This window comes from Lipotes vexillifer, unplaced genomic scaffold (assembly GCF_000442215.2).
Source record: "Lipotes vexillifer unplaced genomic scaffold, Lipotes_vexillifer_v1.1 scaffold216, whole genome shotgun sequence".
Taxonomy (NCBI): Eukaryota; Metazoa; Chordata; class Mammalia; order Artiodactyla; family Lipotidae; genus Lipotes; species Lipotes vexillifer.
The window spans coordinates 3,383,554-3,398,973 of NW_006779100.1; the positions used below are offsets into that span (position 1 = coordinate 3,383,554).

General features: G+C 40.8%; 1 protein-coding gene across 1 annotated transcript; it reads left to right on the top strand.

Annotated features, from left to right (window-relative positions):
• Positions 1 to 906: 906 nt before the first annotated feature.
• On the top strand, positions 907 to 7,882 carry CRYBA1 (crystallin beta A1). The gene is made up of 6 exons (XM_007452438.1): positions 907 to 942; positions 2,332 to 2,396; positions 3,415 to 3,533; positions 5,005 to 5,146; positions 7,193 to 7,335; positions 7,607 to 7,882. Exons 1-6 carry the CDS (start codon positions 912 to 914, stop codon positions 7,752 to 7,754), a joined length of 648 nt encoding a protein of 215 aa, XP_007452500.1. The 5' UTR covers positions 907 to 911; the 3' UTR covers positions 7,755 to 7,882.
• Positions 7,883 to 15,420: the final 7,538 nt, after the last annotated feature.

Genomic DNA, 15,420 nt, shown 5'->3' on the forward strand with positions numbered 1-15,420 from the left:
TGAATAACTTGCCCAGTCACCCACCCAGGGCGAGTTGGGATCTGAACTCACATCCGCCAGGCTCACCCATGGCACCCTCCTCCTTCTCACAGTAGTTATGATGCTTGAACAACAACACATCCTCCCCTTCAGGGCTCCTGGGGAGGCCCCCAATTACCACACACTATTCTCACCAAGAGCCCTGAAATTCCAGGGAGAAATCATTTTACCTGTTAGGGTACCTTGGGCCTGTGAGACTGCTAAGGGCCTAAAGCAATATCCTTTTTAAAAACCTCAAAAGATTTATTGGCTCCAAATTTGAAAAAGAAAGCTGCGAAATTAAAATGAATATTTAATAACATAGCTACCGAGAGAGTCCTGTCTACTAGCTGACCATAACTGAATTCAACTCTAGCATAGTTATACACATAAATAGGGTATAAAAAAGATTTCCAAGCACACACTGAACCATTTTTTTAAAAAATAGAGTTCAGAATTGTAATAATCCTTTGCATTTTTAAACAACAACAACCAAAATGTATATCCTATATGAGAAGGGAGGTGCGTTTTGATGTGTTTGTTACGACATGGGGTCTTAGAAGGTCCTGGGGTGGCGAGAGGAAAGGAATCTGGAGAAGAGCAGGGGACAAGGACGCACGCAGAGACCTGTCCTCACCTCCCAGCTGCTCTGAGAGCAAGTCCACAGCAGCCAAGGCCTGCACAGCCAGCCTTGCCCACAGCAGCAGGGCCTCTCTGGATTTCTGTATCCCAGGTTTAAACAAAGCCCTGAGGGACGCCCACCCAGCAGGCTGAGCCACCAAAGCTCTGGGATCAGGGGGAACAAAAGCAGAGGGAAAGCAGAGTGCTGACAGGGCCGGAGGGCATCGGCCGCAGGGCTATAAAGAGCAGGGCCATAGAGGAAGTGGCACCAGATGGAGACCCAGACTGTGCAGCAGGAGCTGGGTGAGTAAGGCCCTGAGGGGTGCTCTGGTCCTTCCTTTCCTTCCCCTGCAGAGGCATGCCCAGAAGGGGGACCCCGTCTTCCTGCCTTGTGGTCAGAGCCTCTGAAGATGGCTGGAGAAGCCTGGGGAACTCTGGGGGAGGTAGTCTTCTCTTGCCACCCCAAGAGGAGTCACTTACATGACAATAACCACTGCCCTGGCAACCATGGCTGGGAGGGGGCATGGGGCCCCAAGAAATGACAGGCTCCTGGGGCATAGGGAGAAGGTAGGGGGGCAAGAGCTAGGAAGTGCTTGTTCAGAGGTTCAGAACGGAAAGTTACGTCACAGAGTTTATATGCATCAGTCCCTGGGCCAATACCAGCCAGAGGGAAAAGCTATGAATGGCTGTTCTGAGTTAAGAAAACTGATGTCCACCTGCCTGTCTTCTTTCTTCCCTCCCTCCTCGCCCTCTCCCCGCTGTCCTTCCCTCCTTTACTCTTCCTACCATCTTTTTCTATCTACCTCACCTCTATGAGCCTCCTCACCTGTAAAATGGGGACAATGATAGTGCTTCCCTCATAGGCTCATTGTGAAGATTAAATGTATTAATGCATGTAAAGCATGTAGGACAGGGCCTGGCATAGGGTGGGCCATTGTTAAGTGTTAGCTATTATTATCATCGTCTTTTCTTCCTCACTTTCCTTCGATAAGTCTTTCAATGCAGCCCGTCCCCCTCCTCAAACACGCACCACCCCAACATGGGCTCAGCATGGTGCTACATCAGTCACTCTGGAGACCCAGGCCCTGCCATGGAGATGTTCACCCCGGGCATATTCAATAGGAATACAGATCAGTACTGTGATGAGTGCTGGAAATGAGGAAAGAAAGCAAGTCACCATAGGCTGGGGAAAGCAGCAAAGTCTCAGGAGGCAAGACCAAGGCTGGGTAGGTCTAGAAGGCAGAGAAGCAGGGAGGGAATGGTGCATGGCTGTGCACAGCTGGTCAGTTTGAGGGCTGTGAGAAGCCAGGTGACAGTGAGACCACACACTGGTAATATGAAGGGTCTGGACTAGATGGCTGCCAAGGGGTTTATATTGGGGTATGTAAGACTGAGGCGATGCTGCCAGCAGCAGCGGGTGCCTGGAGGCAGGCAAGAGGACGAGAGCCACGTTTATCAAGTGGTCGTGGCATCTGTTCAGTGCTCTACCTGCGCTATTGCTTCTAATCCTTACAGTAACTCTGCGCATAGAAGTTTTACCGATGGAAAACAACTGAGGCTCAGCTAGTGAGAGGCAGAGCCAGCGTCCCAACCAAAGTCTGTTTACTGGACTTCAAGCCCCTTTTACTTCCGCCTGTGCTCCTCTTCCCTCACCCCAGAGGCCATGTCATTGGTGTGTGTTCTGTCTTCCAGAATCCCTTCCAACCACCAAGATGGCTCAAACTAACCCCATGCCGGGGTCTGTGGGGCCATGGAAGGTAAGCCCATCCCTATCACATGGAAAATTGAGGACTCCATCAGGGCAGGGGGTATAATACCACCTCAGAGCAGGCCCCAGAGCTGTGCTTTTCCATGGGACAGTGACCGACCCATAAAACACCAGCTTGTAGGGGAAGGGTTCACCCAAAATCCAGATGCCGTCTCGGGAAGGTTCTTCTCAGGGTGCCCCATTCGGACAAAAGAAGGATGACCCCGGAAGCCCACGATGGGTGGGAAATGATACCTAGTTTTCTAGGTCAAGTTTCCTCCACACTGCTAAAATCATCTTAAAATAGAGCAGCCCGAGTGAATCATGACATGGAAAAACTGAGGGCCCAGAAATGAGGACAGATTTGCCACCAGATCCCAAATAAATGGTTGGACTGTGGTCTCCTGACTCCCAACGTGAGGTTGGTTGTAACCGCTGCCTGAAGTGGCTGATGCTCAGCCACTGTTTCCCTCAACACCCTTACCTTCCTCACTGGGTCAACTCTTGAGTCCTGTTCACAGCTTTGGGGGTTGTCCTCTAGTCAGGTTCAACAGTCAAGTTCTAGGTCAAGGTATGAAAGGGGTTTATCACAACTCTCCCTTTACTCTTTAGGCTTCTATAGCAGGTGTGGCTGGAGAAGCTAAGAAATAATTCACAGGGAGCCCCTGGGTCTCCCAGATTCCTGGCTTCTGGGCCACACTTATGCAGGAAGCATGGTGGAGTAAGAATCCACAAATCATTGGTATGCCCACTAGGTCGGCTCTCATCCCTGGAGGGCAATTCCTGTCAGAAACCAATCCCCACCCCTCATCCCGACTGGGCATGTGAACACCGCCAACCAGTGCTATTAGTTCAAACCCCTTCTTAACCCAGTCTACGCTAGAAGAGACCTCATCAGGCCTCCCGAGCTGCAGCTAGTGATGGAAAACATAGGTTCAGACACAGGTTAAGATGTTGGCCTGGGCGGCCTCTGTTCTTCCTGCTGTACCACTTTCTAGCTCTGTTTTCCCATTTTAATCCCATTTCAGATAACCATCTATGACCAGGAGAACTTCCAGGGCAAGAGAATGGAGTTCACCAGCTCCTGCCCAAACGCCTCTGAGCGCAGTTTTGACAATGTCCGGTCTCTCAAGGTGGAATGTGGCGCGTGAGTATAGACCTCAGCAGAACATCAGGCCCCTTATTTCTGGCCCCTTCAGACATGTGACCATAAAGGTGGAGATCAGGGAAGAAAGATGTTCCCCCAAACTCTAATAATTTCTGGGAGAGAAGCCTCCATACTTAAGTAATCTCAAAAAAAGCAAAAGTCACTACATGCGTAATTTAGTAACTCAAAGTTGGAAGGAACATGAGGTTCTTAGTGGCTTGGTATTAGAATTGGGGGGGATTAAAGATATATATACCATGGGGTGGGGCAGTGATGGTAATCAGTTCTGTGCTTCTGGAGCCCATAGGCTTCTGCCTGGGATTCCCTCAGAATAGCCACAAGCCCCTTGAGTCCTTCTTTCCTACAGAAAAGAGAGAGGAAACTATCAAGCTACAGCTTCACAGCTAACTCCCCTCCATGTCCCAGAGCAGACACTGTTAGCTAATTTCTCTTTGTAAAAAGGAACTCAGGGCTTCCCTGGTGGCGCAGTGGTTGAGAATCCGCCTGCCGATGCAGGGGACGCGAGTTCGTGCCCCGGTCCGGGAAGATCCCACGTGCCGCGGAGCGGCTGGGCCCGTGAGCCATGGCCGCTGAGCCTGCGCGTCCGGAGCCTGTGCTCCGCAACGGGAGAGGCCACAACAGTGAGAGGCCCGCGTACCGGGAAAAAAAAAAAAAAAAAAAAAAAGGAACTCAACTCCAGAGAGTAATAGTAGTTCCTAGCTAGTCTTTCAGGAGTTTCTTGGTGGTGGTTAATCTCCTTGGCAAGGAAGACCCTCTCTTGTCTTCTTACTCTTGGCAAGTTAGTTGAGGCCTTGATCATCAGCCTGAGAACACAAAGGCAAGGACTCTACTTTGGCCTAGGCAGAACTGGCCGTGCATGTAGATAGGTTTCCACAAGTTGCTCACCCCCAAAATTGAGCTCTTCAACCCTTAAAGTAAAATTCTTTAAGGTGTCATCAGTAACTGAGACCTGGTTGTGAAAAATCAATCTGAGGTGTTTTAATAAATAAGGTATAGGTATATATAGGTATGCAGAAGAACCCACAAAGTGACAAGGAAACAAGAGACTAGTCATTCATCAGCTGCCTGTTCATCCCTTTGCTTCCTTAGAAAGAAGTCAATAGGTTGGGCTGGAGCCAAAGCAATAGTCAGTCACTAGATCCTGAACCTGGAGCTCCAAGTAGAGAATAAGGTAACTTGGAAAGGAAATATAATTTTAGACTGACTTTGTCAATACTCATTACTCAGGCCAGTGAGTACCTCTTCAGTGGATATAACCCCAAACAAATATATTTACAAACCCACATAGTGCAGCTGCCATTCTCCACCTCTCATGATACAAGTATTACTTTGTGTGGCTTTAATCGGATATTTTACCCCACTGGTAACATCTAAAACAAAAGATGGCTTCTCCATGAGGCCATGTAAGCTCTGAACACCGTGAACAAACATCATTACTTGTCTTTGGCAGCTGGATTGGTTATGAGCATACCAGCTTCTGCGGGCAACAGTTTGTCCTGGAGAGAGGAGAGTACCCTCGCTGGGATGCCTGGAGCGGGAGTAATGCCTACCACACTGAGCGCCTCATGTCCTTCCGCCCCATCTGTTCAGCTGTGAGTCCCTGAAATGTTCATTTCTGTGCATGTGGGGGATGGATAAGAGAGGGTGCATATGGACTGACACTTACGTTATTTCCCATCAGTTATGCTGAAATGTGGCAGGAAGGAAAAAAGTATAAAGAGAAAAGAAAAACACTGCTCCCTTAGTTTCTAAGTTTACCATTTGATTTTTTTCTCTCCTAGATGGTATTTTTATTAAGCTAAAAGTAAGGGCTTCTTATAGGTGTCAGGAAGCGGATACTCAGGAGCCCAGATCTTCAGAAGTGCAATAGGATAATTAGTGAGAGCACTTACCATGTAATAAAAGTAAATCCTGGGCCAGTTAAATTTCAATCTGTGTATCATTTTACCTAGAAACAGGGAAATGCTGAAGTAACCCTTTAGTACAGTGGGATGACTGAAGAAGCAGGCAAGAGCTCCAGCACCTCTTATCCTTGATTCCTATCTTTCTTGTTTCTAACATTAAGCAATATTCAATTATGCATCAGAATGGGATGCTTTTAGTCTTTTGGAGAATTCAAGCAGAAGCAGGATGACCTCGAGGGGTGTGTTGAAAAATGATCCCTACATTGGGAGTAAGGCTAGGCTAAAACCTTTTCAAATGTTCATCTATATCATGTGATTTTCTCATGATTTTAGCTGTTAATGATCTCATCTTAAAGTCCTACCAAAATTCAAGTAGTGGAAATGGTAAACTAAACTGTTATAGAACTAAAAGGTATCTAGTATTTCCCTATCTGGATGTGTTTTCATCTCACTTTAACTCCGATTTTTTCCCTCTAATGTATTGATATAATTTGCACATAGTGAAATGCACAAATCTTAAGTGTATATTCTTATGAGTTTTGAAAAACATGTATACCCACATAACCAACACCCTAATCAGATAGAGAACAATTCCATTGCCCCATAAAATTACCTGGTGTCCCTTTCCAATCAATTGCTCCTTTCCACTTGCTATCACTAAGGCTAGTTTTGCCTGCTTTTGAACTTCATAAAGGTTAGTCTCTGTCTTCTTAATGCCTGTGTAGTCTTCATATCCCCTACTGGACATTTACATTGTTTCCAATGCCATGCACACACAAAAACACTTAGGCACACAAGGACTTACTTTTCCTATCAATTTGTGGGATCTTTTCCACATTACAATTAATCCTTTGGTTGGCTATGTGTTTCAAATATTTTTCCTGCTGTTGTAATTTTCTTTCATTGGTCTTTCGTTGTTCCAAAGTATATCAGTTATTTGTACATTTTAAATGTCATGGTATTGGGACTTCCCTGGTGGCGCAGTGGTTAAGAATCCGCCTGCCAATGCAGGGGACATGGGTTCGAGCCCTGGTCCAGGAAGATGCCACATGTCGTGGAGCAACTAAGCCCGTGCACCACAACTAATGAGCGTGCACTCTAGAGCCCACAAGCCACAACTACTGAGCCCACGTGCCACACTACTGAAGCCCGTGTGCCTAGAGCCTGTGCTCCACAACGAGAAGCCACCGCAATGAGAAGCCCGCTCACTGCAACTAAGGGTAGCCCCCCACTCGCCGCAACTAGAGAAAGCCCACGCGCAGCAACGAAGACCCAAAGCAGCCAAAAATAAAGACCTTAAAAAAAATCTTAAATGTTATGGTATTAAATTAAACAGGATTACCCAATTTTTTTTTTTTTTTTTTTTTTTGCGGTACGCGGGCCTCTTACTGTTGCGGCCTCTCCCGTTGCGGAGCACAGGCTCCGGACGCGCAGGCTCAGCGGCCATGGCTCACAGGCCCAGCCACTCCCCGGCATGTAGGATGTTCCCGGACCAGGGCACGAACCTGTGTCCCCTGCATCGGCAGGCTGATGCTCAACCACTGCGCCACCAGAGAAGCCCAGGATTACCCAATTTTTAAAATCTCTGTATTGCCTGAAATATTTTTACAATTAATGATCATGTACTTCCTCCTGTAAACCAGGAGAGTTTCGAGTTTGATAAATGTGGTAAAGAATTACAATGACAGCCTTAACACTGGTACTAAACTTAAAAAAAAAATTTCTGCATTACAGAATCATAAGGAGTCTAAGATTACCATCTTTGAGAAAGAAAACTTTATTGGACGACAATGGGAAATCTGTGATGACTACCCCTCCTTGCAAGCCATGGGTTGGTTCAACAACGAAGTTGGTTCCATGAAGATACAATGTGGAGCGTAAGTGCATCTCAGTTTTTCCTCCCACAGACATTCCTGTATGGAAGGATTTATGTTGACTACTCTCATACCTTTTTTCATAATCAAGGTTAATTTTCAGCTGGTTGTAGGTATCTGCTCACAAATGGTGCCTGGCGTATTTAGGATGGCTCTTGTTTTCTAAGCCTAAAAGCCTTCCATATCATTGTGTTGAGGAAAGAGGCTCAGGTTTGGGGGTCTTGACCAGGTTTCTAACTAGTTTTAATAATCCAATCTGCTTTGGCTTTTCTAGCTGGGTTTGCTACCAGTATCCTGGATACCGTGGCTATCAGTATATCTTGGAATGTGACCATCATGGAGGAGACTATAAACACTGGAGAGAGTGGGGTTCTCATGCCCAGACTTCCCAGATTCAATCAATTCGCCGTATCCAACAGTAGTGGACTGGAAGCTCCAAGTAACAATTCCCCAAGCACGAGACCTTGCTAAGCAATCTAGAATCAATTTTATGTTCTGCTCAGATACTGCTTCCAAATGTTAGCTGCTGAAATCCACAATAAATGTCATTAAAAAAAAACCCAACAACTTTGTAGACTGAATTAACTACCAAGCTTTATAGAAATCACATTTACATATCTGAGAATCTTAATTTAAAAGACAAGCTTCAAAAAAACCCCAAGTTCCCTTTTGTGTCCTTGCAAGTCACTTACCTGGCCAAGGACAATGATTCCCTATTTCAAAGAACATGAAAGCATATAACCCAAATGTATCAGTCTATATAGTGACAGACACACTTTTGGTAAATGTTTTTTCATCTTTTCTAACCCCCACTCTAATGTTGATGTTAGCACTGCTTTTTTTCACTTGTGACAAATCAATGCTAAACAAACTTAGGAAGTTTATCAAATATGCATTGCCATATTGCTTAATTGCTTAGCTCAATTTCAGTTTCTTATTTCAACTGGAAGAACATAAGGCTCAATGTCATGACAAAAGGCAGGATAGCTGCTCTCACAACCGATTTTTCCATACATATGCCAATTCTTAAGTACCTTAATAACCTGTATGATTAGAAAAAAAACCATGACCTATGACCATGCTATATTTAAGACAAATTATTTGTACATTTGACACTTTGAAAAAAATATTATCAATGTCATGATCTTAACTTAGTTTTCAGTAGTTTTTTTGAATTAAAGCACACAAAAGATGATAACACAAACACCTCAGAAACTTTAAAATTTTTTATTCAACAATGTACACTTATTGTCTCTTAATTTGATCTACAAATTTCTCAAGTTTTTTTTCCTGATAAAATAAGTAAATCTGGGTATGGATGTAGAGTGTTTGTAATTTGTATTTTTAAAACACTGAACATGAAGTAAGACACCAATAAAGGAAGATCATCACGTAACTGACACTTCCTCAGAATCCATGACATCAGAAACAGCTATGGCAAATACCTAAGCATTTAGCAAAAGGGTAAATTTCTGGCCACTGTTCTTGTATCTAGAAAAGGCCTATCATTCTGACTGGTCAAAACAAACACTGAAAAAACATTTTTAAAATTGGGAGATGGAAGGAAAAAAATCCTCTAACATAATTGTAGCCCATTAATTGTCCTTTCCCCCAGATTAAGAGGTAACTCAGCTCCTGAGTGCTGATGCACACAAGACACAGAAATTACTTTGCTCCTCCAATAACATTCTAAGACTGAACATGTGAACCATCGACAGATGCTGAGGAGTAGCCACAGCCATCAAAGATGATGCTATACTCCTGCATTCATGCCTTTTAAGGCCATGCATTATGGGCCACCTTTCACATCTTGACTAGTAGACTTAGATTTTAACTGTCACTTTCAGTGAAGGTATAGAAGGGTTTTGCTGTGTTTTCAAAGACAACAACATACATTAAGAGCACACTTGATGATAGAGAAGTAATATTCTTCTATACATAGGAAAAAGCTATAAAACAGAAATATTTCTTTTATATCTAGGAGCAAGGGGGAAATACCATTAGTATTATCGCTACTTAAACATATTAGCCTCTTCTACAAAGGTCCGGAAGAGAATATAGAACAATCTTTTAGAAGATGATTTGACAAAACCTGGCCAGTACATCTACACAACCTTTAAGTACACATACATGTGAAGTAAAGCTATTTAGTACATGCAGACTGCAGCAAACCAAATCAGCTCAGTTTCTAACTTGTTCTAATCAGCTTGGGCAGTTTTAAAAAGATACACATCTTTAACCTGTGCTTTGATCTTTAAAGAATTGAATGATTCTTATCTCAAGTCAGTCATTCATTCAGTAAACCAAATTTATGCTAAAGCAAAGGTAAAAAGGCTATCCTACCTTTAAACCAGGTTTAGAGGTTTAACAGAGAATTGTCACAGAACTCCATGTGGCAAAGGTCCTTCCTTCACTTCAGTTTCAATTACTTCCTATTTCTACTTGCTCAAATCAACGAAAATTTCATTGAAGAGTATCCAACAGTTTGTAAAGCTGATAAAACTGCCCTGTTTCAAAAAAAAAGCCCTTTAGTAGACATGAGTCAAGCTCTCATTTTAAACCTATGTTATTAAGATAGGTGCCAATTTTCCTCTCTTCTAGTTCCACTGATGAGCTAGCCCAGAACTCTAACTTTGAGCCATGTTTCTAAACATGGTAAAGCTAAGAGCAGCAAAGTAATAAGGATAGGTCACTTTTGGTAATGACACACAAATTAAACTTTCAAGACATGTGCATAGCTTTATTCATCTACTTAGATCTAACCTTTTCATGGAGCTTCGGCAAAATTCGAGTGTGCAAAATGCATTTCTAAAACGTAATGCAAGCAAAGCTTTTCACATTTACACTGGCAGGAAATACAGAGAAACTAACAAGTCACAGTAGGGAGAGTTCAGATCTTTTTTTTCTTTTTTTTTTTAATGACAGAATTGCACAGTTCATTATTTTGAGACAATTGTTGCAGACATAAATATTTAAAATTTTCTAAGCAAGGTGCTTTAACAATAAAAAAAATTTAAAGTTGGAAAGAGCCAATAACTTGGATCACAGCTCACAAAGAATTTCAAATGAAAGTGGACTCCATTATCTCCCTAGATTTTGCAAACAATGCTTTTTATAACACTAAAGGAAACAGCAAGCTGAAACTTCTTTCAAAGCACACAAGAAATGGTGTCATCACATTACTTGAAGAAGGTGCTGAGCAGGGAGGGAAAGGAAGTGAAGAATCCTTTTACTATTTCCCACTACAGAACAGCCACTAACAGACTAAGAACTGAAAAAAAAAAAAAAAAAGAAACAACCAAAAAAGTAAATCAAATCACTTCCCAGTTTATAAAATAGTTCCAGTTTGTGACAAGATCTGTAACTTTAAACAGAGAGCACCAGTTGGGTGATAGAATGAGCATTTCATACTGCATAAAAATTAGTGAGGTGGTAAGAACCATCAACTTATCTCAGGCATTGTAACATGGCCTTTCCAATTTTTTTTTTTTTAATATACATGCAAGGCACATTGATATAAAAATAGATCTCTGGCCAACAAATATATTAAATAAGCAAATTAAAATTTTGGCTTTGCAATATTGGCAACATCAAAATATAATCAGATAGCTTTGGACCACATCTCTCTCTCATATTCTTCCACCCCATTTGGTGTTTTTCCTCCATCATATTGGGTTCAATCTCCTTCAAGTTTGAGTATGTGCTTGAGAAATGACTTTTCCTCTTGTCAAGTAGCATAAGTTTATCTTTCCTAAGTAAAAGTATGCTAGAGAAGCAGAATAGTTGGTTTTGATTGATTTGATTAAACTAAATCAGATTGGCTTGGGGCAACATCATTTCTCCTCTGTATACAAACAAAAATAAGCTCCCAGTATATATAGTAGACAATTGTTTTCTTTCTAAAAGATCAGCAACAAGCCAATGATACTACTTCCTTTAAGCCATTCTTCCCAACTCCTCTTTTTGAGGCAGAGGGAATAACAGAAGCAAAATTAAGATTTAAAAGATTTTCAGTAGTAGAAGACATTTTAAGGCCAAAACGTGTAATATTAACAGAATTTGTATTTTCCTAAGTTAATGTCCTTCATAGGCCAATACCATAAATAATTTGTACTAATTCCCTCCCAAAGAGAATTTTTAAATTCATTCACTTTTGTTAGTGGCTGTGCTACAGGAAAGATATCAAAGCAACCTATAAAGGTATGGTATATAGTAATGTAAAAAGTGCATCACATTCTTGATTTTTCAGTTTCTCATAGCAGCAGCAGGATTAATCCAAGACAGAAAATAGTTGTATTCTCATCCTAAAAATGCAACAATACCTAATGAAATGTGTTCAGTATCATGAAAGGATCCTCCTCCACGGAGGATAAAGGAAACATACAGGGGTAAACTAAAGGCATTCATTCATATTTACATATTAAACCACTTTTGTTAACACCAAATCTTTACACCTAGCAAAAGAAATATTTAAGAATAAAGCAGACATTACTAAAGCAGTATCCATTTTTGGAGCCTTTGTTTAGCACCTGAGGAGAAAAGGTTTATGGAAAGCTCTGCAATTTACCTCAAGTTGGTTTTGTTGGTCTACAGAGTAAAATTTTGATATGCAACCAAAGGGAAACTGAACTGGAAAATAAATGTCGGTAGCTATTTTAATAAGGCTGCAGAAAAGGGATACTGCAGTACTATAAAATGGCTTTAGAACTCTGGACATAAACAAAATCTTACGGATAAATAGGGAAGTCTGTATCAGCAAACCCACTTGTGAGGATGGCTGTTCCATAGGTTTCTAGCACATAACTGCTATTCGACACTCCCAGTAATGCAAAAGCAATATACCATTCATGCTTCACTGAGTGTTTTTATTGTGTAGACAACTTAAAACTCTATTTATTCGTAAGACCCTTCTTGAGTAGCAAAATGGTGTGAAATTTAATTTAAAACTCGGTAAATTTTGAGTGAAGTGAAATTTTGCTTTTGAGTGAAGCCAATGATTCATCATTCTTTAAACCAACCCAGGGGGGTCCTGGTTCTCACACATCTGAACAGATTGATATATATTTAAAAAGAAACATTTTAAGATACTTAAAGCAGAAGCCCATCTTTCTCAAAATAAAAGAATCCTGGTGCTCTGTCAATTAATTACATTAATGAAAATAACATCAATATTAAGAACTAATGATAACCTAATGCATCTCTGCAAACGTAAAGCAGCTATTATTCTTTTAGTCTTATCCTCTGCCCCTCTCCTTTAAACAAATATCAACATTTTGGGGGGAAAAAAGCTGAGCAAATTCTACCCTTTCTTTTAAAAACTGAACAGTAAAATTATGGGTAGGACTATTAAAAGACATTGCCTGATCAGAATCTGTATTTGTCCCACTATAGTGTCTGTTTTACAGTTAGCACAGGTATACAAGAGGGATCATGTGTTATTTGAGGATATGGCTCAGTGGCATAACTATTCTCATAATCCTTGGAAAGTGTGGACTTTTAATCTATTTCTAGAACTTGAGGAAGAAAGGCTCGAAAGAATGACTTCCTCCTTATTCAAAGTCCTCTTCTAAATTTCCTTGACTGTGGCCATTTGGTACATGACATACAATTTCACTAAAAAAGTTTACAGCAAAAAATAAACCATTAGATGCCTCCAACTGGGTTAGCAACAAGCCTAACAACCAAGTACGGAACTACCACTGCTATGTAATGTTTTGTGAAAGAAACACATTTTGTACTGTGGACAACACTCATTGAGGTTTGTCATATTTTCCCTAGAAAATGTTATTTGAAAAAACAATGCAGCACTTTTTTTTCCTTTATAAAGTTTTTGCAGATTCTGTGATGATTAGGGTAAGCAGATGATTAAGGAAAACAGCAAAATTCTAAACCTCTCCAGCCATTTACTTTAAGGAAAAACAAACTGCCATTAACAAATTCTTAGTTATTGTCTATCCACTCCTAGAAAGTAGAGGAGGAGGAAGGGCTGACTACAGATGCTGTAAATACATTGTATGTGAAAGCTCATTATTACTGAAGTCAGAGGAAAGGCTATGGAATTAACTTCAGTTCAGCAAAGTGGGGTGAATGAAGAGAAAGATAAATACACCCTGTCTTTTGTGGGGAAGGGGAATTATTCAAGACATCTACAAGAGAGTGGTATGTGACACAGACACCTACAATCAAGACAGATTTAAAAAGAAACCTTCACCCTTAATTAGTATCTTCATAGCTATTAAAAAAATAGGTCATGATTTCATTCTTAGTGCCATTTTTCAAATACTACCCTTTTAAGGATTAAAACCACCTGACTCTATTCTGTGTAATGAAAACAAATGGCACAAAATAAATACAAGTTCATTCTCTGAATACTAATATAATGTCTTACACACATTCATTTACTAATTTTTAATATCTCCTTCTCTCTCACACACACAAGCACTCAACAAACACACACACAGACACACACCTTTTCAGTCTTTATAATGGAGGGATGTTCAAAATCCCCTCTAGACTGTATTTGGTTTATGCTACAGTACTAATACTCTGAGTTGAAGAAAAATTCTTTATACCGAACAATAACACATCAATGTTATTTAAATGTGCTAAATTAATCACAGCTGAAGCTTACACAAAATAATCAGAAAACATCAACTCTTAAGATTTTTTCTTTTTAATAAGTGCTCTGTAAGGAATTGTGTGAGGACCTAAGAAAGATTGCGACAAGTAGAGTTAAGTGTTACCAAACAGCACAAAGGAGACATGTCTCAAAGTCCTGCTTGTACCTAGGCAAGTAAGTCCATTAACCCAATGCCCCCAAAATACTGACAGTTAATTATGGGGCACTAGGGTTCCAGAAGGTTAAGAGACATCCCTAACTCTATACCTCTAACCATATAATCAAGGATATTTCAGTGGGGAAATCAAAGTGAAATGTTGCATTGTTTCATTTAGAAGTGAGACTCAAAAACCTTTGGACAGACACAGAGATGGGGTACATTCTCTTTTTGGCTTCTCTAAACATGGAGGCCTGAGGGATATGGAAGGGAAGTAGGAAAGCAATGACAACTTTCAAAAGATATTTTCAAGTAAGTGTTGCTTCTAAATTAAAAATTCAGATGCGGGCTGTTTTTTTTTTTTTTCTTTTAAAATATGTATTCATTCAACCTCTGTATATCACAAACCCAGAAAGTTTCTTGTGAGCTGTGACACAGAAGAGCTTTCAAATTCCAGGTAAGCAAAATGGATGTTTAAAAAAAGGAGGGTGACAAGGGGAGAGGGAGAGAATCTGGCCCTAAGGCGACAAGTGGTTACACAAGGCAATTGAACACACAGCAGAACTTTAAAACCTGTAAAACAAACTGGAGCCTTTTTTTTCCTTTAATCAACCTTGTATCTTTTTTTTTTTAACCTTTTGAAAATTTTTATTTAAAAAAAAAACACAGAAACACAGACTTCTTTCACTTCAGTATGTGGTATGATGCATTTTCCAGTTTGTTCAATGCTTTAAAGCTCAAGGATGCCTCTGCTTTCAATTGTACATGGGCCTGAAGCATCCTAGCTTTTGGCAAGCAGGCAGGAGACTCAACAAAAATCAAAATAGAACAAGGCAGACTAAATGCAGGGCACATCTGTAAACATATTATACATTTGAAAATTACAATATCTGTAAAAGTGATACAGTTTACAGGGGAAATGAAACTATCTGGAACTGGCCTACCACAAGTTTCTGAACCTGGACTGATACAATAAGTTATTATATATATATATTATGTATAAAAGTTTTGTTTACATCAAGTGGAATTGGCAATCCATGCTTATACTTTTAAAATCTAAGCAGGGCAGAAATCCAGACTATAAAGATATTTTCTCTACTCTATGCTGAGTCCAACAGCTTCTTTCACAAACTACTTGTTAAAAGCCTCAAATAATCAACAAAACAAGAAAGCTCATCCATACTACAGTCGCTCAGAACTGGACATTTCTTAAGCAAAAGGGGTGAGCAAAAGTAGTTACTTTCTCCCCAAATACCCCTGGGGATCCAGTCTACTTTTATTAGAAGACTACATCTCTCTATATAAATGCCCT

Excerpts from the sequence above, each read along its gene's own strand:
- CRYBA1 (XM_007452438.1), top strand. The coding sequence starts at position 912 with ATGGAGACCCAGACTGTGCAGCAGGAGCTGG. Across the intron at positions 2,397-3,414 it reads GGTCTGTGGGGCCATGGAAG|ATAACCATCTATGACCAGGA; the intron begins GTAAGCCCATCC and ends ATCCCATTTCAG. Across the intron at positions 5,147-7,192 it reads TCCGCCCCATCTGTTCAGCT|AATCATAAGGAGTCTAAGAT; the intron begins GTGAGTCCCTGA and ends TCTGCATTACAG.